The sequence below is a fragment of the Bombina bombina genome, chromosome 5 (assembly GCF_027579735.1).
Source record: "Bombina bombina isolate aBomBom1 chromosome 5, aBomBom1.pri, whole genome shotgun sequence".
In the NCBI taxonomy this organism is placed as follows: domain Eukaryota; kingdom Metazoa; phylum Chordata; class Amphibia; order Anura; family Bombinatoridae; genus Bombina; species Bombina bombina.
This window is the reverse complement of record NC_069503.1, coordinates 756,970,605-756,993,972: the sequence shown is the minus strand read 5'-3', so window position 1 is coordinate 756,993,972 and position 23,368 is coordinate 756,970,605. Positions and strand designations below refer to the sequence as shown.

The following is a 23,368-nucleotide window of genomic DNA, read 5'->3' as shown; positions in this document are numbered from 1 at the left end:
CAGGTAGTATACAAGGTTCAGAAGTTTCGTCTCCCCTACAGTCTGGATACTGAACCTTTCATTTCCTCACTATCCCAAGTAGCTGCACTTAGAGAAAATAAAAGAAAAAAAAAGAGTTTCCTCATGGAAAGTTTTACTAATCTGGCCCTGTGCCTGATTCCAGGGCCCTCTGCATTTCTAATGATGATTGAAAGAGAACGTACTGTGATAAAACAAGCTGAGTCGGTAACATTTGAGATGCAGCTTTAGATGCAATGGTTAGAAAATAAATAAATAAGTGGGCTAGAATAATTCATTAGGGTCAGATTTTTAATGGGTTTAAATGTTTACCCCTATGAGGCAGAGATTCAGACCACCAGGATATCATGGTTTGCCTCTCCCCATTTAACCTGTGGCCCTTTCTGCTGAACATCTCTCCAGGGGCTCACAGAAGAGATTGGCCTCTGCAGCTAAATTGACAAGGGCAGGTGGCTGTGTGAGCTCACACAGTTGCAAGCTCATAACTTGCTCTAAATACATCATGGCAATGAATTTCATGTGCACTTAAAGGGACAGTCAATTGCCATTTGTATCTTGTAGAAATGAAAGAGCATCATTTAACTTGTTTAATTTTTGTTTTGCATAAAAAAATAAAAATAAAACGTTAAACTAAGTTTGAAACTAGCAGGGAATTCTTAAAGGGACATATAAGTGCAAAACGTAAATGCTCTTATCTTATGTGTTTTTTTATTGCCCTATTGCTTGCATATAGCCATGTGTTTAAAGGGCCATTATAGTTAAAAAAAAGTACATTCTCTAATACGATAGAACATGTAACTTTAAGACTATCAGCCCTAGACTACTGTGGGTTTAACCTTTCATCATGAAGGGGGATTGCTGATCAGAAGCTGTTTTCCGTGATCCCCTGCAATACAGGCCAGAAATTGTTGGTGAACTACTGGGTGCCACTCCAAAACCTTCAATAGGAGGGCCTGTGATGTCACCAAAAACATTTCACTATAAAGGGGTGGGGTTAGTGCAGTTGCAGGAGAACAGCTACAGACTAAATCCCCCCCCCCCCATTTGAAAGAGAATCACATTTTCTTTCAAACAGTGGTGGTCTTAATATGCACCAGGCCCTCCAAAATTAATAAAAATAAAATAATAATAATAGAAGTCCGAACATGGGGTTTTAATGGGAAAGGGACCTAAAAAAAAAAGCTTAAAGGGCTACTGTAAGTAAATATTTTCTATGCCTGTTACTAACTAACTACCCCAAATACGCTTTTTATCAATAGCATTTCATTAACATATCTCTACCGTATATCAGAAATCTTGTCTGCAAATTTAATTGTTTTCCAAACCCACTCCTTGGGTATCCTTTGCTCTGTACCAATCCGTTTACAATACCTAGGTTTCAAAATGGCGCTTTAAACACAAAGTTATTGGTTTAAGTATTTTGAACATGCAGTGCTGAAAATAGTGGGCAGGATAACGTGACATCATTGGCGAATAAAAGATATAACTTTTAGAACGTTATGAAACTTCGTTTTGGAGAAAATATAGGTCAGTAGGTTTTAATTAATGTTTATTAACTTTAATATGTTAGTTGTTTAGCTTAAAAATTATAACAGAAAGTAATCCTTTAAATGTGTACAGAGCCCCACTGTGGGGCTAACAATCACAACAATGTGCAAACTGCATCCTATGCATTATAGTCATTTAGGATGTTCCTACACTTCCAGTTGAGATTCTATTGCAGCCTGGTAGATAATGGATATGAAATAATATTAAAATATCATAATTCTGAGCTAAATTGTCTGTCAAAGATGTGAGAGGGGAAAAAAACCTTTACATTGTTTTGCAAAAAGATTTAATTTAATTAAAGTAAAAAAGTGACCTTTCTTGGAGATATGCATTAATACAGAATTATTTCTAAATATAAAATGTTTATACAAGAGACACCAACTCTCTCTATTACACAGAGAGCTTATTAAATGCCACCAGTTGCTTGATTGCTGTGCAGTATAGTCTATCGTTAGGTCATGAATATTCCCCTTTATGTTTTAAAATAAACAGGAATCCTGGAGTAAGTATGTAACAAGTCTGACTGCTGGATTTGTATAGTATGCTTGTTATTCACATCAGCTTGAGCCGTCCCTTCCAAACCCAATACCAAATAGCTACTCTGACACCTGCTTGGATAAAAGACTGCCACAGCTTTATTAAATGTAAGTCCTTGCCAGAAGCTTACATCATATAACTATATAACTTTACTAATAATGTGATGATGATGATGGTGAATTTTATACAGCACCTGCTGTGTGTCAAGCCATGTGAGGAAGCAAATCAGTTCACCACCACCCAATTAAGGTAAACATATCATAAAAAAGATGCTGCATACTTGATGGGCACCATCCCATATGACAATATCACTATGTCTGTTCCCAGTCAAGTGCCTTTTCCTTCTTGTTTTGTATATATACATATAAACCTTAGAGATTTTGTTTAAGGGTTAGGGGTCAACCAGGAATGTACTTGTGCCCACTGTGCTTTAGTAGGATAAAGCTCCATTAACAAGTTCTGTAAGGATTAAATGTATGCCTGGGGTTACCTGTACAAGATTCCACCATCCCACAGTATTTAATATGTTTAATTATATATTTTTGGGAGCATTGTGGATTTTGGGAAGTCTGGATTGACTCATGGGTATGGAGTGGGATGTTCTGGGCAGATTTGTGCCATTATTATGGGGGGTGGGGGGTTAAAGGGTTTAATGAGCAGACTTTGGACAGCCCCCTTTTTTATTTATTTTTTATAGAACCTAGGACATAAATGGAATGAAAAAGTAGCAGGAAGGAGAGAGACCCTTGAACATCCTGCAAAATGTGAAATGGTTGGGAGCTCATAATCCAGACTTGGATAGTTCTACCTTCCTTTGTTTTCCACATTTTCACAATATTCCCAAACTACAGCCTCTGTCCCACACTCCTGATCTTCTGCTAGCATATTATGACTTGTAATAAGTAGCTTGACAAACAGGTGACTGTTTCATTACACTTTGTGTGCTCTTTGCGTAAAATGTTGTAGTCTCAACATAATAAACAACGTTTGTTGGCAAGCTGATGAAAATAAATAGCGAGAAAGAGAGATGTAAAACAGTGTAACAAGGTACATGGCACATTATTTTAAGACCAATATTATATAAAATAACAATCATGCACAAAGAATCACCTTCACAATACAGACTCCCAACATTACTAAAATGTCTCCTTGGATTGGGAAGTTAGGTGATGGGTGGATTTTAGGCAGTACACAGGGGTTAGTGTCAGCAGCACAGCAGTGGTAATTTGATAATCCTGGTAAAAGTAGGGTGTAGATAGAGTGAAATATATGTGAGGTTAAAGTAATTTCAGGGTTTTTGCGTTTTATTTATTTTTTGTCCTGGGAAAAGTTGTGGTTTTAAACTATGCACCCCCATTACTGTAGCACCAAAAGTTTAAATGTATTATCCACCCTGACTTTGCAGTGAAGCTTCATTTTATTTCTTACAAGGAAAGGGTTAAAGGAGGAAGAGTTGTTTTTTTTTTTTTTTTTTAAAAGATGAAGACAGAAATAGGTAGCAGAAAATGCTGCCCTCCTCCAGTATCCATGCACCCTTATTAGTTATCTTATTGGATAACTTTTAGCACTCCCTGATTTTATGGTCTAGAACCAACTCTCAGTGGGAAAGAGTTAAAAAGGTTGGCTCCGTAATGGCTTGTGAAGGATTATTGAAAAATTAAACTCATGGGTAGATTTATAATAGTTATAATGTACTGGTTGTCAATCAAAAAGCAGGGTATGTGGTTTGAATTTGGTTAAAGGGATAGTAAACCTCAACATTTTCTTTTATGATTCAGATAGAACATACAATTTTAAACAACTTTCCAATTTAATTCTATTATCAAATTTTCTTCATTCTCTTGTTATCCATTTCTGAAGGGACAGCATTGCACTACTGACAGAAAGCTGAAAATATCTATTTAGCCAATCACAAGAGACAAATGTGTGCAGCTCCCACTAGTATATGATATGTGCGTATTCAAGGGATACTAAGAGAAAGAAGCACATTTGAAGATAGAAGTGAATTTAAAAGTGTCTTAAAATGACATGCTCTATCTGAATCATGCAAGTTTAATTTTGACTTTCCTATCCATTTAAGCTGTTGTGGTAAATTTCATAGATTAGCTAACATAACTGATATCAGAGATCTATTATCTAACAATTCTGTATTATCATACATGGCAAGATGCAGCAACTTATTTTTTATGTAACCTATGTATATTGGCCTTGGTTAACCCTTACTCTGTCAATAACATTATTTTAAGCCTACCTCTATTTCTACTGCATCCATTTTTAACTACCTTTTCTCTATAGTAATGGTGTTACTGGGGCACAGAATACAAACACAGTGGGGTAGATTTATCAAGCAGCGGATGCTGCTTTCTATGCCCATTGTTTCAGGTCCGCCTGAAACGGTAGTTAAGAAGCACCGGTCATTACTCCTTAACTTATTAGGGGGTGGACTGAAATCATCCTGATCTGATCCAGATGATTGACACGAGTGTGCAGGGAACGTCATTGCACAAGCATTTCACTAGAAATGCTTGTGCAATGATAATACGCTGCCGGCATTTAGCGAGGTTAAGCGGACATGATTCGCTACAGCGAATCATGTTGGCTTGACCTTTAATAAATCTACCCCAGTGAGTTAAACTTTCCGAAGTTGCTTGTACTACTAAAAATAACAAGGAAGAAAAAAAGCAAGTGTAAAAAAGTTAAACTTTAAATGCATATTTATTTATCATATCAATATTCCTAAATGTTTTGTTTTTCTCCTGAACCTCAGCCAAGTATGCAGGATTCCTAAATACTCTGGGGCCGATTAATTAAAGTGCGGATGGACATGATACGATGTAGCGTATCATGTCCGCTGCACATCGATAAATACCGACAGCATACACTGTCGGCATTTATCATTGCACAAGCAGTTTTTGTGAACTGCTTGTGTAATGCCTCCCCCGGTGTCAATCAGCCCGATTATATAGGATCGGGCGGATTGATGTCCGCAGCCTCAGAGCAGGCAGACAATTTATGGAGCAGCGATCTTTAGACTTCTGCTTCATAACTACTGTTTCCGACGAGCTTGAAGGCTCGCGCAGAAACAGGGGCATCAAGCTCCATTCAGAGCTTGATAATTCGGCCCCTCTGATTCATCTCATGGCTAAACCTTTCTTTTCAAAGCTGATAAGGTTGTCTTGTATTGATGTTTTTTTTATTTTTATTTTACCTTTTTCTAAGTTCCTTTGGTCATATGTTAGAGGGAATTACTTTATAGATGGCATGTTTCTTTCCTATTTTAATGTGTTTGTTTTTAAAGTTTTGAAGACGTCTTGGAGTTGCCGGTATCCTTGGGCTAGATTCCTAGAAGATCTTTAGGTTGCTGAGAGGCCTTGCTGTAAAGGTGAGATTATGAGAACATGTTGGAAATTGATTGAGCCTCACTCCACCTATATTTGTTTCTTTAGTAGATTGTGATACCTTTTAATGGACCAACAAAATCAAAACATTTTTTATATTCCATAAGCTTTCAGACATCACTGGTCTCTCCCTCAGATGTAGAAAAATAAAAAGTCCTGTGAGGTCTTTAAAGCTTATGGAATATAAAAAAAAATCTTTGTTTTTGTTGGTCCATTAAAAGGTATCACAATCTACTAAAGGAACATTCTATGTGGGTCCAATACAGCAACAACCTTTTTTTTTCTGTTCAACTATGTTTTAGAGCATATCATTAGTGGGTGTTCCTGTCATTAAAAGCTATAGGTGTGTTAACTGCCCAATAAATAATACCTTGCATTTAAAATTACAACATCAGAAACTCTCTTGTAGAATACTCACATCTATATTGTTATAGAAAAGTATTCTTGTTGGCTAGAATGAGAGGCGTCTCAGTAAGGTGTCTCATCAGATAGAAAAAGGGGCTGACCGTGGATGTTCTGGGGTATGATCCTTTTTCCATCTAAATCTCACCCAAGCATTCAGTATTCATAACAGTTCTTTTAGCCCAGGGAAGTATCTGATCTTGTGGTGGTGTCTCACTATTGATGACTAGGTTGTCTCCTTTTTATTTTCCTTTATTTTGTCTTTTATTTATTAAAAGTTTTCTTTTGTGTATGTTAGTGAGGGCTGTTTAATAGACTGTGTATTCTTTCCTCTTTTAATTTCTTTGACCTAGATTACGAGTTTTCCGTTACGGTTTTAACACTGAAAAAATGTCCATTTCAGCGTAAAAAGAGTAACGCAGCCATTACAAGTCTTGTCGGTATTGCTATAACGCAAGCATTTTAGCCTGCAATGCAACGTCAAGCCTGCACTTAAAAAAATGACGTTTTTGCATGGGATTTCTATAGTACCGGTTTTACAGGTTGTGCAGTGAGGCTAAAATGCTTGCATTACAGCCTATACCGACACAATCCGTTCCGCTATCTGAGACCAGTAGTTATGAGTTTTGCACAACAAAAATGTTTCACAAAACTCATACCTAAAATGTTTCAAAGTACACTAACACCCATAAACTACCTATTAACCTCTATTCCGCTGCCCTCCTGCTTTGCAAACACTATTTAAAACGTATTAACCCCTATTCCCCTGCACCCAGACAACACCGACACTATAATAAAGCTATTAACCCCTATTCCGCCGCTCCCCGAGATCGCCAGCACTATAATAAAGCTATTAACCCCTATTCCACTGCTCCCCAACATCGCCACCACTATATAAAGTTATTAACCCCTAAACCTCTGGCCTTCCACATCACCGCCACTAAATAAACCTATTAACCCCTAAAGCACCAGCCCCCACATTGCAAAAAAACTAAATTAAACTATTAACCCCTAAACCTAACAACCCCCTAACTTTAAATTAAAATTACAATATCCCTATCTTAAAATAAATAAAAACTTACCTGTGAAATTAAAAAACCTAAGTTTAAACTAACAATTAACCTAACATAACTATTATACTAAAATTAAAATAACTACAGTACACATAAAAAAAAACTAACACTACTAAAAAAATGTAAGTCTAAAATGACAAAAAATAAAAAATACTAAATTACAAAAGATAACAAACACTAAATTACGAAAAATAACAAACGCAATTATGCAAAATAAAAACAATTAGGCCTAATCTAATAGCCCTATAAAAATAAAAAAGCCCCACAAAATAAAAAAAAAACTTAGCCTACAATAAACTACCAATAGCCCTTAAAAGGGCCTTTTGTTGGGCATTGCCCTAAAGAAATCAGCTCTTTTACCTGTAAAAAAATACAAAGATCCCCCAACAGTAAAACCCACCATCCAACCAACCCCCCAAAATAAAAAACCTAACTCTAACAAAAACCTAAGCTACCCATTGCCCTTTTAAGGGCATTTGTATGGTCATTGCCCTTAAAAGGGCATTCAGCTCTTTTACATTGCCCTTAAAAGGGCATTCAGCTCTTTTACCTAAAGCCCGAACCCTAATCTAAAAAAAAACCCCCACCCAAAAAATCTAAAAAAAAACCTAACACTAACCCCCTATGATCCATTTACAGTTTCTGAAGTTCGGACATCCAGGCGGCGAGAAGTCTTCATCCAGGCGGCAAGGTCTTTATCCATCCAGGCGGCATCTTCTATCTTCATCCCTGCCGCGTCTTCTATCTTCATCCCGGTGGCGCGGAGCGGGTCCACCCTTGAAGACATCTGGAGCGGAGCGTCCTCTTCATACTGGTCACCACCGTACACTGAATCTTCAATGCATTTTTTATTTGAATAGCCAATAGAATTTCAGTAGCTCACATCCTATTGGCTGATTTAAATTTCAAAAATCAAATCAGCCAATAGGAATGCAAAAGACGCAATTTTGAAAAGGCTCCCTTGCATTGAAGATTCGGTGTACGGCGGTGACCGTATGAAGAGAAAGCTCCGCGCCGGATGTCTTCAAGGATGTACCCACTCCGCGCCACTGGGATGAAGATAGAAGACGCCGCTGGGATGAAGATAGTAGATGCCGCCTGGGTGAAGATAGAAGACGCGGCCTGGATAGATGGATGAAGACCTCGCCACCAGGATGAAGACTTCTTGCCGTCTGGATGTCCGGACTTCAGAAACTGTAAGTGGATCGTTGGGGGTTAGTGTTAGTTTTTTTTTTTACTTTTTTTGGGTGGGTTTTTTTTTAGATTAGGGTTTGGGCTTTAGGTAAAAGAGCTGAATGCCCTTTTAAGGGCAATGTAAAAGAGCTGAATGCCCTTTTAAGGGCAATGCCCATACAAATGCCCTTTTCAGGGCAATGGGTAGCTTAGGTTTTTGTTAGAGTTAGGTTTTTTATTTTGGGGGGTTGGTTGGGTGGTGGGTTTTACTGTTGGGGGGTCTTTGTTTTTTTTACAGGTAAAAGAGCTGATTTCTTTAGGGCAATGTCCTACAAAAGGCCCTTTTAAGTGGTATTGGTAGTTTATTATAGGCTAGCATTTTTTTTTATTTTGGGGGGCTTTTTTATTTTTATAGGGCTATTAGATTAGGTGTAATTGTTTTTATTTTGGATAATATCATTTGTTATTTTTCTTAATTTAGTGTTTGTTATCTTTTGTAATTTAGTATTTTTTATTTTTTGTAATTTTAGACTTATATTTTTTTAGTAGTGTTAGTTTTTTTTAATGTGTAATTTAGTTTATTTAATTGGTAGTTACTTTAATTTTAGTATAATAGTTATGTTAGGTTAATTGTTAGTTTAAACTTAGGTTTTTTTTAATTTTTATTTATTTTAAGATAGGTATATTGTAATTTCTATTTAAAGTCAGGGGGTTGTTAGGTTTAGGGGTTAATAGTTTAATTTAGTTTTTGCAATGTGGGGGGCTGGCAGTTTAGGGGTTAATAGGTTTATTTAGTGGCGGTGATGTGGGAGGCCAGAGGTTTAGGGGTTAATAACTTTATTTTGGTGTTGGGGGCAGCAGATTAGGGGTGTTTAGACTTGGGGTTTATGTTAGGGTGTTAGGTATAAACTTAACTTTTTTTCCCCATAGACATCAATTGAGTTGCGTTACGGCAATCGCCATTCCGCGCTTCAGGGTTTTTTTTTCTAACACTCTCTCCCCATTGATGTATATGGGGAAAGCGTGCACGAGCTGACAGAGGTTATCCTACAACCTTACCTAAATCTGGTGCAGTGCAAATGGACATTTTGTTTTACATAGTATCTAGTTTTGTTTCAGAAGCTAATGATGTTTGAACATAGTATAGTAGGAAAAATAAATTCTAACTGGAAACATATTTTGTTTTCTCATAGAATCAGAATTATTAGGGTTAACAGTTGTAGTGGGCTGATCTCTATAAATATTCAACGTGTAAACCAGATGTAAATGCTTTTATCCTGAAATATATGTCTACTTTATCTGACAACATGGGATTTTCTCTAATCTGCATTAGATATGAAACACAATAGGACTAATGCACCAAAGTCTGCTGTCTTGTTATCCTTACTTGCACTTTAAGTTATCATTGCAATGTCTAAATCACAGTGGTCTTGTTCTTTGTTTGTAGACATCAGGGGGCCAGTTACACAATCATTCCTATTACTAAATCTGATGTTGTGCCCGTGTTATCAGCTCCCTTTCAACTCTCCTCTTCTCTTTTCCCAAAACTCATTTGTAGTTTTCCACCTCATTTGTGAAAGTCATTACCCTGGGATTCTTCTCTATCAGTCCGTGCAGCTGCTGTTTTTTTAGATATGGCAGGAAGTAGGCACCGGAAAGCAGCAAGAGGATAGAAAAAAAAAGATAGAAATTCCTCTTGATTTACCAGGTCTCTAGCTCCAATCAAAGCCAGTTGCAAAAGAAGAAAAAATAGTCAACATCTCTGTCTGGATTGTGAATGTCAGGATGGAGCATTAAGCTATCACCTTCTGTAGGGTATTCTGGAGTCATATGATACGTCTCTGTAAATCATGAAGTACTTGGCTCACTGAAAAGTTCCACTTCACTTGCACTATAGAGGTGGAAATGACACGTGTGCAGCAAAGAGAGTTCTGCTTGCTCAGCCTTTCAACAAGCTCAGAAACCCCCTTTGCTTGATGCACAGCGCTGTCCACTCCACGTCTTTAATTTAATCTTTTTTTGTGTTACATTTTTTTAAAAAAAAATTTTAGAAAAATAATTCTAGTAGAAAAATAGAAACAAAGTGACCAATTAAACTAAGGTTATTGACAGCTATACATGTCAAATGCTGACCTCTTTAATTAATTCTAAACAAAGGTTAAATAAGTGTTTGGAAAACATTAGATATTTGCTTTTTACAAATAAAATAATAATTCTCCCTTTATCAAACTAAACTTTGGAATATCCTAAATATGAGTTTTGTAGACTTCAGTGTAAAACTATGGGAATTGATATTTACATTTAATTTTTGAATGTTAGTATTCAGTATTCGACTGTAATTATTTATTCTATAAAAACAGAACTTTTTAATGTATGTCATGGGGAAATTCTAGTTTCAAACCTGCAACAGTTGCCCATCGGTAGTTATAACCCAATTATCATTATAAGGAGTAGTAGAGCTAGCAGTATAATTACTTATTTGTAAATTGGCTCCACATGCAATAGCACTGAGCTATGAGACTATAAATAGTTAAAGCTTGGCATTATAATACAATACTGCAAGATACATTGATGGTTGGAGCAATGTTCTCTACTCCAAAGAGTTAGCATCTAGATATTTAATGCCCCAATTATCAAATCAAGGAACTCTGTATGTCTATTGCCCGCATTTAACATTGTGCAGGTATTTTCTTTCGCAGTGCCACCCCTGCTCCCCTGCAACCAATCACATATGAGCAGGGACTGTCAATCACCCCAAATGTCTGAGTTTGGTGTATTTGAACTCCACCACCTTTGAACTGGTGGAGAAGTTTTGAAGCTGCGGTTGGATGACTACTGATACTTATTTTCGGCAAGTAGGTTCACATGAGCGAGCTTGCCCCACAAGGGCTCTAAAGCGGCTTCCACTGCTTGATAAACGGAGTCCTTAGGCTGAATGAGACAGAAAGCATGAGAGATTGCATAAAGAATGGGCTAGCTGAAAGGTTATACAGGGAGGAGTTTCTTACAGTGAATTTCCATCGAGCTCTTGAAGCAAATTTGTAATATAAATTGGCCTTTGTGCAGATTGATAAAAGGTGAAAATTACATAATAAGTAATGTTATATGGATGATGCATTTTGTGTTGTTTTTATATGTGATGATAGGTAAACAAGAACTCCTGCCGGGAGGCTTTTAAAAGGATGCGATTCTGGACTGTAAATGTTGCCTACAAAATTACAGTTTAAAAGCTTTTAAAACAATTATTTTATATGCAGACCTTTTGCAATGTAAGGTAAATTTCTTATATATCTATCTATTTTATGTCTCTTTATATTTCACTTTCACTTACACACACCTTTACAAAAAAAAAACATTCACCAAAATGTGTTTTCTCCATAGAATTATAATCTATATTAATATCTAACTTTAAAAGAACTATCGTCTCAGTTTTTCCTGGGAGCTATCTGAAGGAGAGCCTTTCTAAATGTATTTAAGGCTTTTTTTAATAGATATTCCTCTCCTGATTTTTTTCTTATCAGGGTTGTGGATGCGTGTCCCTGTCTTCCAATAGAGCTGAGGAGTTATCATTGTCAGCCAGTGAGTATTAATACAGTGGTATTAGTGTATTTCATACACCAATCCAATAATTTAAATAGGGTTTACGTAAAATAAAATATATGCAAAAACATATTTGTAATATATCAGAAAATGTTTGAGTACAATGTCCCTTTAAAGGCTGGTAAGCTAATCAGAAGTGGCATTTGCATCTAGCTGCCAAAAAGCGGTGGTTTCCTGCTCAATATCTGTAATGTCTGTGGCTCCAGAATATGACTTTACTTATGTATTTAATCCGTTTGCAGAGTCGCACAATGTTGGAATTTAGATCTTAGAAGAAAGAGTCAAGGAGTTCTATGTCTCCTTTCCAAACAATAAAAATGTCATTGATATAGCGCCTGTAGAGGGGGATTCAACAAGGTTTGCGCCCCAGGGGGATTAAAGAATATATTAATGTTCAAATAATCCCATAAATAAATTGGCATAACTGGGCACAAACCTTGTGCCCATCGCTGTTCCTTTTGTTTGGAGATAGTATTGGCCATTGAAATTAAAGTAATTGTTGTTAAGAATAAATAAGATACAATTTAGAATAAATTAAATTTGTGTGTTATCCATTTCAAAATTATTGGATAAATAATGGTTAACTGCTTTAATACCTAGTTGGTGGTCAGTGCTGGTATATAGGGAGTTCACATCTAGAGTATAATTGTCATTCCATGTAATGTTATTTAAGGAGTTTAAGAAGTCAGTAGTATTTTTTTTTAAATAGGAGGGTAGATTTTGTACATAATTTTGTAGTAGTTGGTCGATATATTGAGACAGATTAAAAGTAAGTGAGCCTATGCTGGATATAATAGGCCACCCAGGAGGTCTTTCTAGGGACTTATGAATTTTTAGCAAATAATAACTAATGGGTGTTTATGGATGTTTAAATGATAAAAAATCTATATTCATTAGAATTGATTATACCTTCCATTTTGGCTTTGTCGTTTAATTTATCAAAGGCTACACATTGGTTTTCTATATGATTAAAGTTACGTTTTTTATATGTAATTTTGATGCCCAATAACCTATCAGCTTCTTCCAGATAATCTACAGTGTTGAGTATAACTACACCTCCGCCTTTATCCGCGGATTTAATTGTGAGTCTAGGATCATTTTTTAGGTCAATTAATACAGTTCTTTCCGTTCTAGTTAAATTAGTGTGTATAATGTTTTGTACCTTTTCTTTTATTGTCTTTTCAAAAAAATTCCAAGTATTTCCCCTTATCTTGAGTGGGATAATATCTGGATTTTGGTTTAAATGTAGTGTGTACATAATTTTTATTAGTTTTTTTCTTTTTGATCTGTTTGAACCATTCTTTCCAATGGATTTTTTTATGAAGTGTCTCTTTAAGGTTAATTTTCTGACGAATTGATTGATATTTATCATAGTTTCAAATTTATTTAATCTGCACGTTGGTGCAAAAGAGAGACCTTTGTTTAAGACTCTTTCTTGCTCTTTATTTTTATTGTGCACGACTGTATAAACAATAGAAAACAGTAGGAATTTACCCCCTAAAGTATGTTTAGACACACATCTTGCACTTTCAAAGAATAAAGGAGGTGATATGGAGAAGAATCTATTATATGTTGAAGCACAATTTATTTTTAATTTTAACACGTTAACACCCAATGGCCTTAATCCCGAATTTGATTTAAACCCATTTATATGAATCACAATTCTGAAGCTCTATATTTATACATTAGTATTTGGTTATTCCTTTATATTAGGGACATCCCTTAGTTACGTTTTAAGTCTTTTCACATTGTTATACTTTTATTTTTTAGTTTACATTGATAGTTTAAATGTTAGCATATATTTTTATGTAGTTAATATACACAAATTTTCCCTGTAAGCCCTCCTATTTTTATTTTTATTATTATTTTTAATTTTTATTGTGCACGACTGTATAAACAATAGAAACAGTAGCCTTACCCTTAAGGTATGTTTAGACACACATCTTGCACTCTGTAGATTAGCTCTAATATGTCAACATAGAGTTTTCTTTAGAATATTTTCTTTAGAATATTTACATTATCAATGAATAACTGTATATTATTAAGAAATCATTTGCAAAAGAGAAAATTAATGCTATTCTCAAATAAATCACAACTTAGAGGATAATAAGAGGTTTACCCTTGGACTGCACTGAAATATATTATTTTGAATAATCACGAGATACTATATGCAATTGAACACATTGAAACGGAAAGTAAAGGGTTAATGAAAAAAAATTGGAGGTCCTTCAAACAGACTATAAAAAAACGCATAGCTACCCAAAGCAGTTATAAACTTGATAAAGGCACACTACACAGCGCCGAAACGCGAAGCAATATACCACTTTGGTGGTAAGATTTGCTCTAATTTCACTCAAAGCGGAGTCCCAAACCAAGAAAGTCCTGGTAAGATTCCCCGGGTAAGCCCGGCTGGTAGAAGCTATATAAGACACAACTAACGATATAATTGTATTAGAATATACAACTGCATATAGATAGCTATGATCTGTGTGTTAGATTATAACTTATACCAAGAGAAAATCAGAATAAAAAATTAAATCATACATTATTTACTTTCATACCATAATCTTTATTAACCAAATATATGAAAAAAAGAGAAAAATCCACACATACAATATCTTAAGCTAGTGTTAAAAATACTTGAACCCAGTTGTAACATAAACCTTCCATATACATTGTGGATTAAATGAATAAGAGTGTATCTAAGCCAGCAGCACAATAGTCAATATAGGCTAAGCCCTTACAATCCGAGGGCTAATTACAGTTACTATTACTGGTATAGATGTACTGCTGGGCAAATAGTGTTAGAAATAAGGTTTTTTAAATATTCCTTTACAACATAGGTAAGCGGATTAAAAGAGAGGGAGACAAGGCTTCTCCCAGAGGACCCCTGACGCGCGTTTCGCAAAAAAACGCTTCCTCATATATAGGAATTGAAAGTTACCAACCCTTCACTGTTCCACTGTTTCATGAATTTTAGAACTGTTCAATCACCAGTTTGATACTTTAATCGATACAATTGTGCCCTGAGAATTGTTACCAACCCATCCAAAGAGACTTTTTATCGATACTATTGCATATATTGTGTCCTTAGAATTGTTACTACTACGTCCAAAGAGACTATTATGTCCAGAGAGATCTTGTAACATAAACCTCATGCACATACTGAGACGCCTAAAATCAAGTCTTTTTTACCATATACTCACTGTTTTTTCATTGTTTTTTTATTGCTTTCATTGTTTCTATTTATCATTGTTTTTATATTGTTTTGGCCACAACCTTTTCATTTGCTATTTTGCGCTTATGTTGCTCTCATTTTACAATATTATGTATGTTTATATTTCGATTCTCATCAAATAAATAAGGGATATTCTTTTTAAATTTGGATATACATTTACGTATTCACGCATTGTCAATATACATCTTTAGAATTTACAAATTTATCCTTAGCTTTTAGCGCCCCTTTTCACACTTGTACATCCATCCAGATTCTTATTTAAAGGGAGCATTAGGATATAGATAAACCCACAAAATATGTCAAACTATGATTTTAGATTGTAATATATATTTTTAAAGTACTTTACACATACATACATATACGTCCACACACATACAAATACATACATATATATATATATATATATATATATATATATATATATATATAAAATACAGGTGTGGAAAATATCACTAGTCAGGGGTTAAAAGCTACTAGCCCAAAGAGAAAAAGTTACTAGTCCACTCAATGTTAAAAATAGGAAAAAGTAAAATTTCTAAGTCGTCCTTTGCGATTTCTAAGTCGTCCTGGACCACTGGAATTTTCGAGCCATGTAAATTTTATATATATATATATATATATATACACCTTTCCAAGTTATTACTATATCTTCCCATAACATATAGCTTAATTGTTAAATTAAGCTGAGCGAAATATATATTCATATATGTACATTCGTGTCTAACTACTGTATATACTATAGGACTCTATTACGTTAGAAAGTATGACCTGTCTACTTTGTTCCTAGTATATATATGAATATATTTATTTGTCATCTCCTAAAGAAGGGAGTGGGGATTTAATATGTTAATATTGTTGCTAGATTTATTTTTATTTGTATATATTAAAAGTTTGTTTTTATCTCCATTTCTCTTCATTTGTTATTTTTCCTTTTTTATTTTATTTTTATCTATTGTTCTGTACTGTTATTATGAAATCATGCTACTCACCCCAACTGTATAAGTTATTTAACTTTTTAATTGATATTAACCTAATTGATCCTGCTACTCATCTGTGGATTGAGACAATAGGGATGACGTTTGAATTTATCACAATTCCCTCTATATATGTTCTGTCCACGCTTCAGGAGTAGGCTATCATTGGGTTAATTACACTTTCTGAGGGAGTAACAATTTCTTGTATTTCTATTGGCTAAGCTCAGCCTTTAAAATCTCCATACCTGTTCTGAATGATCACCTCTGATGAAGAGTGGGTGCGCCTGCGCAAAACATGTCAGGTGTTTAAGTCTGCTTATGTCTTTGTGGACGTAATAAACCTTACCTGATTTGAACAGCAATAAAACTTTGTTTTGCAGTGATTTCTTCTTTGTTTCTACTATATATATATATATATATATATATATATATATATTTATATAAATTTGAGCCATTTCCACCTTGTCATATACCATATCCCTTTTAAAGGGACACTGAACCCACAAATTTTCTTTTGTAATTCAGAAAGAGCATGCAATTTTAAGCAACTTTCTAATTTACTCCTATTATCAATTTTACTTCGTTTTCTTGCTACCTTTATTTGAAAAAGAAGGCAAGTTTTTTTTGGGTTCAGTAATCTGGACAGCACTTCTTTATTGGTGGATGAATTTATCCACCAATCAGCAAGTACAACCCAGGTTGTTCACCAAAAATAGGCCGGCATCTAAACTTACATTCTTGAATTTCAAATAAAGATACTAAGAGAATGAAGAAAATTTGATAATAGGAGTAAATTAGAAAGTTGCTTAAAATGTCATGCTCAATCTGAATCACGAAAGATTTTTTTTGGGTACAGTGTCCCTTTAATACATTATTTACAAACAAAAACACAAAGCACTTTCATTTCCATTTAATATGTATAATTACTAGTAAAATACTTTATTTTAAGATATTTTACATTTATTTTGTTATGCATATATTCATGCCTTACACTTTACTTTAGGGGCCCGATATATGAAAGTGCGAGCGGACATGATACGATGTAGTGCATCATGTCCACCGCACATCGATAAATGCCGACTGCATACGCTGTCAGCATTTATCATTGCACAAGCAGTTCTTGTAAACTGCTTGTGCAATGCCGCTCCCTGCAGATTTGCGGCCAATCGGCCGCTAGCAGGGGCTGTCAATCAGCCAGATCGTTTAGGATCGGGCTGATTGATGTCTGGGCTAATGTAAACTAAACTCAATAATGCAAAATTGGCTTGCTGTACAATTTTGAGATCATGCAGTGTTTGCAACAGAATGCCCTTTTAACTAAAATATCACATTCACTAAATAACTATGTTCAGCAAAGTTTCCTCAGTTCTTGCTATATTGATGTGCCATGATGAACAAGGTTCAGAAAATGCTCTGTACACACTCATGTCCAGTGCCATCATTATACTTGGTGCTTCACTATGTGTGATTGCTGCCTTCCTGCTTTTTGGCAGCTTATTAACACTCATACGCATTGCTGCAGAAAATGTTGGCGCTATATAAATAAAATATAATCGTGAATGTAATTGTGTGTATAAAAATGTTTCACTTAATCAGTAAAGTGAAAGAAATGCACCCTCAGGCTTTTTACACCCTAAGCAATCTAGTTAACATCTGTAAATGTTTAAGAGGCAGAAATTACATTTTAAGATGTTTTCATTTTAATTACAGTCTCCAGATGAGATTTGTCAGAGCGGGTAAATGTATCCCATAGCGACAGATGTCAATAGCGAGTACTCGATGCAGCCAGCTAGGATAGGGGAAGCCGTGACGTTTGCTGCTTTTGGCTTTGCTCCGTGCTTTCACAATGAGCTGCCTCCATACTCAATGTCTTCCCCCTTTTTTTAACAGTAGCTATTTGCCAGCAAGCTGTATACTACTGTATATCATTGCAGTTTAACAACTAAAAGTTTAAAACAAATTAATCTCTCGTTGACATTGTAATAAAACTCAGAAATGGAGCAGAATATGAGTTTCAATTATTTTAAGGAGCTGAGATAGTTTGCTAGGAATCCCAGACTCCCATTGCAGAGAAGCTATTTCCTTTTGGCTGATGACTGAAAAAAAGGGTTGGTTGTATTAAATGATGTGGCAGATGCAGAATTCAAATCATCTGGGAGGAAGCGGTGTCTCCCCTTCAGTTTGCATGTGTCCAAAAACACTGCACAAGCATTAACCATTTACTTGCTTGACTAGCCTGTACTAACTGGGATTATTGCTGTTTGATAGACTGCTGCTTTCCAGAGATTACTCTTAGAAAATGAACTTAAATACAAAATATAGACAAAAGAATATTTATTCTAACTAATAAAGAAAAATCAGATGTGCTGCTGAATATAATGAAACAAGAAATAGCCTACATATTATATTCAATTAATTAAATAAATATCATATTCTTTATTAATGTGATCAAAAATAATAAAATATGTTGTTTTGCTCTGTTGTCATCTTCCTGATTTAAATAAAAAGTAATTTTGGAAGATTTTCCCCTGCCCTTCTCTTGCTTATTAGAGTATTATTATTTCATTTCTTCTCATTGATAACTATACAAAAGGTTTAAATACACAGTTAAAGTTCCACTCTTAAGCTGCAATATATTGTGGCTCATGCGCAGCCCACAGCCAATAAACCAATCAGGAATGGCCTACAATGTAGCCACTAATAACTTGACAACTCCTGCTCTGGAGTACTACTTATGCAAAACTGGTCAGCAGTTAGAATTTGTTTCATAATAAAGCGCACTAATGAATTACAGCATTGTATTTTTATGATTACACTTGTATGTGATATATATGATCTGCAAAAAGATAAGGATAAAGTGGTTTCTATAGAGGATGATTATAGGTTTTTAAATGTTCTATCTTTTGAGGAAGTGATAGAGTTAATTGCATTTAATTTGTGTCTAAATTGTAGTTATCTGGGAGTATATACAAGTTCTAATAGCTACATCATTATCAACATGATATGGGCAGGCTTCATATAAATGGATTTGTAGTCCATGAGATATCATAAGGTTGGCCAAATATTTTAGTAGATGTTGACCGAGGAAGTAGTAGAAGGTAGTGATGACATCTGTTAGATGATGCATTTCAATTTAGCTGGTTACTATTTCTGTGCAGCCCCCATGATCTATTTCAGCACAGAGTCACATACTCTGTCTTCTTTTTTCCAAGCCATCCAATGACCTAAGGCATCAAGAATCAACCATTTTAAAGGAGGTATATTATTTTTACTCTATCATTTTTCTTCAGGTGATAGGAGGTTAAGTTGAAAGATACTATATCATATACAGGCCTGGACTGGCCATAGGACATACAGGGCAAATGCCCGGTGGGCTGGGCTTTTAGGTGGGTCTTGCTGCTATATACCAACCTCTGTTAATATGGGTAACAATAGGAAAGGTGTTACTTTCTGACTATTTTGTAAAGCAGAAAGTATATTTTCTGCCGTGCTGTTAAGCAGCGGTGTTGCAGGACCAGAGATCTGGTCTATTATGGCAACATAGCTGACAGACATCTTACTTATGTGGGGTGCACCACCTTTAAAGGACCAGTAAACACAGTAAATTTGCATAATCAACAAATGCAAGATAACAAGACGATTTTAGTCTGAACTTAAAATGAGTAGTAGATTTTTTTTCTGACAATTTTAAAAGTTATGTCTATTTCCACTCCCCCTGTACCATGTGACAGCCATCAGCCAATCACAAATGCATACACGTACCATGTGACAGCCATCAGCCAATCACAAATGCATATACTTTTAGTCTGTGAATTCTTGCACATGCTCAGTAGGAGCCTGTGACTCAAAAAAGTTTAAATATAAAAAGACTGTGCACATTTTGTTAATGGAAGTGAATTGGAAAGTAGTTTAAAATTGCATGCTCTATCTGAATAATGAAAGTTTCATTTTGACTTAAGTGTCCCTTTAAATCCCTGGACCTATATATGGTCCCAGTCCAGTCCTGATCATATACTGCTTATCAAATACATTTGTGTTCTTTAGATGCCCGTAATTATAAAGGATATTGAAAACATTGATATTGAAATACTTTATTATATTGTTTCAGGTAAGTGAGAGAACTCGGAGTATGAAGATTTGTTTGTATAATAAATTAAAATGACCCCTCTCCTTTCCGAAAATGCCATTGCTTTATGCTTCTTGTTTTTATATTTGAAAGCAATATTGAGAAGTGATGTTTATCTTCAAGCAGATAATCAGAATAAAACATGATTCTATATCATGTTTTTGTTAGGTTCCTGAAATGATTTCTAAGGTTTATCAAAAATGATCAGTAATTATCTTTACACTCCTACTTAAACCGCTAAATGCTATTGTTTAGTGTGGAGGAGGTAGGAAGTGACACCTGAGCAAGCTAAATATGATGACACAGGATGTCTGATGTGTTTTATTTTGTGGGAAAAAAACATTTGTGTTGATTATAATCCTTAACCATTTGGTCCCTGGACACCACATATTTGCTGCTTCTTCAGTAAGCTGTTAGGGGTTGCTATGGAGATCTTGTGGCTATGTCCCATATGTCACCATAGTTGCTTGTCATCAGTGCAAAACTGAACCATGAACAAAAAATGTTTTATTAGAGCATGTATTGTTAACATAATAACTAAAAAAATATAATTATCTAATCAAATAAAATTGATTTTATATATATATATATATATATATATATATATATATATATATATATATATATATATACAGTATATATATATATATATACATACATATATATATATATATATATATATATATATGTATGTATGTATAGTTAAAGGGATACTAAACCCCAAGATTTTCTTTTTATGATTCAGATAGAACATACAATTTTAAACAACTTTCCAATTTAATTCTATTATTAAATTTTCTTCATTCTCTTGTTATCCATTGCTGAAGGGGCAGCATTGCACTACTGACTGGAAGCTGAAAATATCTATTTAGCCAATTACAAGAGACAAATGTGTGCAGGCACCAATTAGCAGCAGCTCCCACTAGTGTATGATATGTGTGTATATATTTTTTAACGAGGGATACTAAGAGAACGAAGCATATTTGAAAATAGAAGTGTATTTAAAAGTGCCTTAAAATGACATGCTCTATCTGAATCATGCAAGTTTAATTTTGACTTTCCTATCCCTTTAATTTAATTAAAAATCCAGTGTAATGCTCTATGACCCTATGGGAGTAATAGATAAATATTACATGTATGGACAAGTTTAATAAGATTACACATCTTTATACAGGCTGCATCTTTGTATCAGCAGCTCAAAGATTTGGATTGAAAACGTTAAAGCATTTTGGCATTTCAATTGTCAGGCAATAAAATCTAGAATTTTTTAACTTTTTTTTTTATTTTATCTATAAGTATATACATATATGACAAAATTGTGTCAGTTATCAACATATATGACTTTATATGTAGATCACATGATATCAGTATTTTTTTATTATGATACACCTCATACAGAAAAGTTTGCAGCGCTATACAAATAAATGAAAATAATAATAATAATAATAATTTTCTAGTTATCTGTTGCCTCTTTGAGTTTTTCTCAATAAGGTAGGGTATTGTATAAAATATTTCCCAGCAGGGAAGTACATTCTAGTGCAAGAATCCCATGCATTAAAGGGCTATGATACCCAAATGTGGAAACACTTGAAAGTGATGCAGCATAGCTGTAAAAAGCTGAGTAGAAAATATCACCTGAACATCTCTATGTAAAAAAGAAAGATATTTTACCTCAACATGTCCTAAGTATTCACAATCCATTGTGAAGGATTTTAAGCAGCAAATCAGTATGTCTGTCATGGGACAGGCAAAGGAGTGAACCTTGTGCACACTCATGTTATTTCCCTATTCAGTTTAAGGAAGTTTACTATGAAATCTCAAAAGAGTTAAGTGAAATTTAATGAGATAACAGTAAAAGAGTGTCCTCAGCACTGTTGATGCTGATTGGCTGCAGTTTATTTCTTCATTTAATTTTTTTTTACCTGCAGCTGGACAGCAGCTGAAGTATAACTTTTTACAAAGGACTTACTCTGGTGAGCTGAGGAAATTGTGAGGTAAAATATCTTCTTTTTTTACATAAGATGCTCAGGTGATATTTTCCTGTCAGCTTTTTACAGTTATACTGCATCAGTTTCAAGTGATTTAGCAAATGAGTATTATGTCCCTTTAACTCCATAGAGAGTCTAGCTTTGAGGTTGCAAGGACTTCTGCTCCAAGGGTGAACCAATCAGGAGAACAGTCGCAAGTACCCATCAATCTAAGGTGGTTTCCTACTCAGAAATTGCAATGCTTGCAGCTCCTAAACAGGACTTTATTTATTTGTTTCCTCTATTGTGGTGCTCAAGCAAATAATTAGCCAGGATCCGTATTGCAAAATGTATATGATCTAATTAGAGTATGCAATTTTACATTAGAATGTCCCTTTGAGTTACTAAAGTTAAACCTGATTATTCAAGCATGCTTGGAAATCCCCCATAATAATTTATATATTGCTTCTTTCCAAACTCTTCAAACAAGGAAGTTCTTAAGAGGTTTTTCCCTTGAACAGGAAAATAAGTCATCACTGTAAAGTTCTCTGTGTGCACTTTGAAAAAGAAGACCAATGATGAATTCTTAAGAGACTTAAGTCTCTTAATATATAATTTAAGGGTCTGCATTTTCAACCCTTTAAACAGGTTCAGCTGCGCCTAAACTAAGGGCCCAGGACTTTCTTATATATAAAAACAGCCTACTCCCCTTATTCCTTTTTTTCTATAAACAATGATGAATTCCCTTACATGTATAATTGTAGAAAAATGTTATAAAATCATGTGACATTGGAGGGGATTATTTTGGTAAACAAATGTTTAAAATCCATCTTGTTTTACTTTGGTTGATGCTGGACACCATTTCTAGATAGTATCTACAAATATATTGTATACAAGCAAGAATTACATTTGCAGTAGTTTTAGATTGTATTTTTGTTGTGTATGTTAAATATGTTATATCAGGCTATATTGATGACTATATTTCACTGTGCTGATCTGTTACCCTGGTGGTTATCGTCAGATAGAAAAATGTAGGTACATCCAGTCGGCACTTATTTCGTTTTTCAGGTCATAAGTAATTGTTTTAAATTTACAAGGATGTTAAGAGCCCAGGATAGAATAAAATGGGTGAAACTTTCATATATAGACATGGCCCATGATTCAAACTTTCGCTACATAAAAATACCTCAAACCCAGCATGCTTCTTTCATGATTCAGATAGAACATGTACTTTTTAAGCAAATTTCCAGTTGACCTAAATGATCAAATTTTCTTCGTTCCTTTGGTATAAATTGTTGAAAAATAGGAAAGTAA

The 23,368-nt window shown here is 34.6% G+C and overlaps 1 protein-coding gene across 8 annotated transcripts in view; it reads left to right on the top strand.

Moving 5' to 3' along the window:
* Nucleotides 1-23,368, top strand: part of NFATC1 (nuclear factor of activated T cells 1) — a 351,303-nt gene that overhangs the window by 261,501 nt on the left and 66,434 nt on the right. Inside the window, exon 10 of one of the 8 annotated variants that reach the window (XM_053714837.1) lies at nucleotides 11,671-11,717. The exons of the other annotated variants lie outside the window; for them this stretch is intronic. Within the exon in view, the coding sequence (XP_053570812.1) occupies nucleotides 11,671-11,702 (32 nt within the window). The 3' untranslated portion in view covers nucleotides 11,703-11,717. Of the gene's footprint in view, nucleotides 1-11,670; nucleotides 11,718-23,368 lie in introns of those variants that run through there. 8 annotated transcript variants of the gene reach the window in all.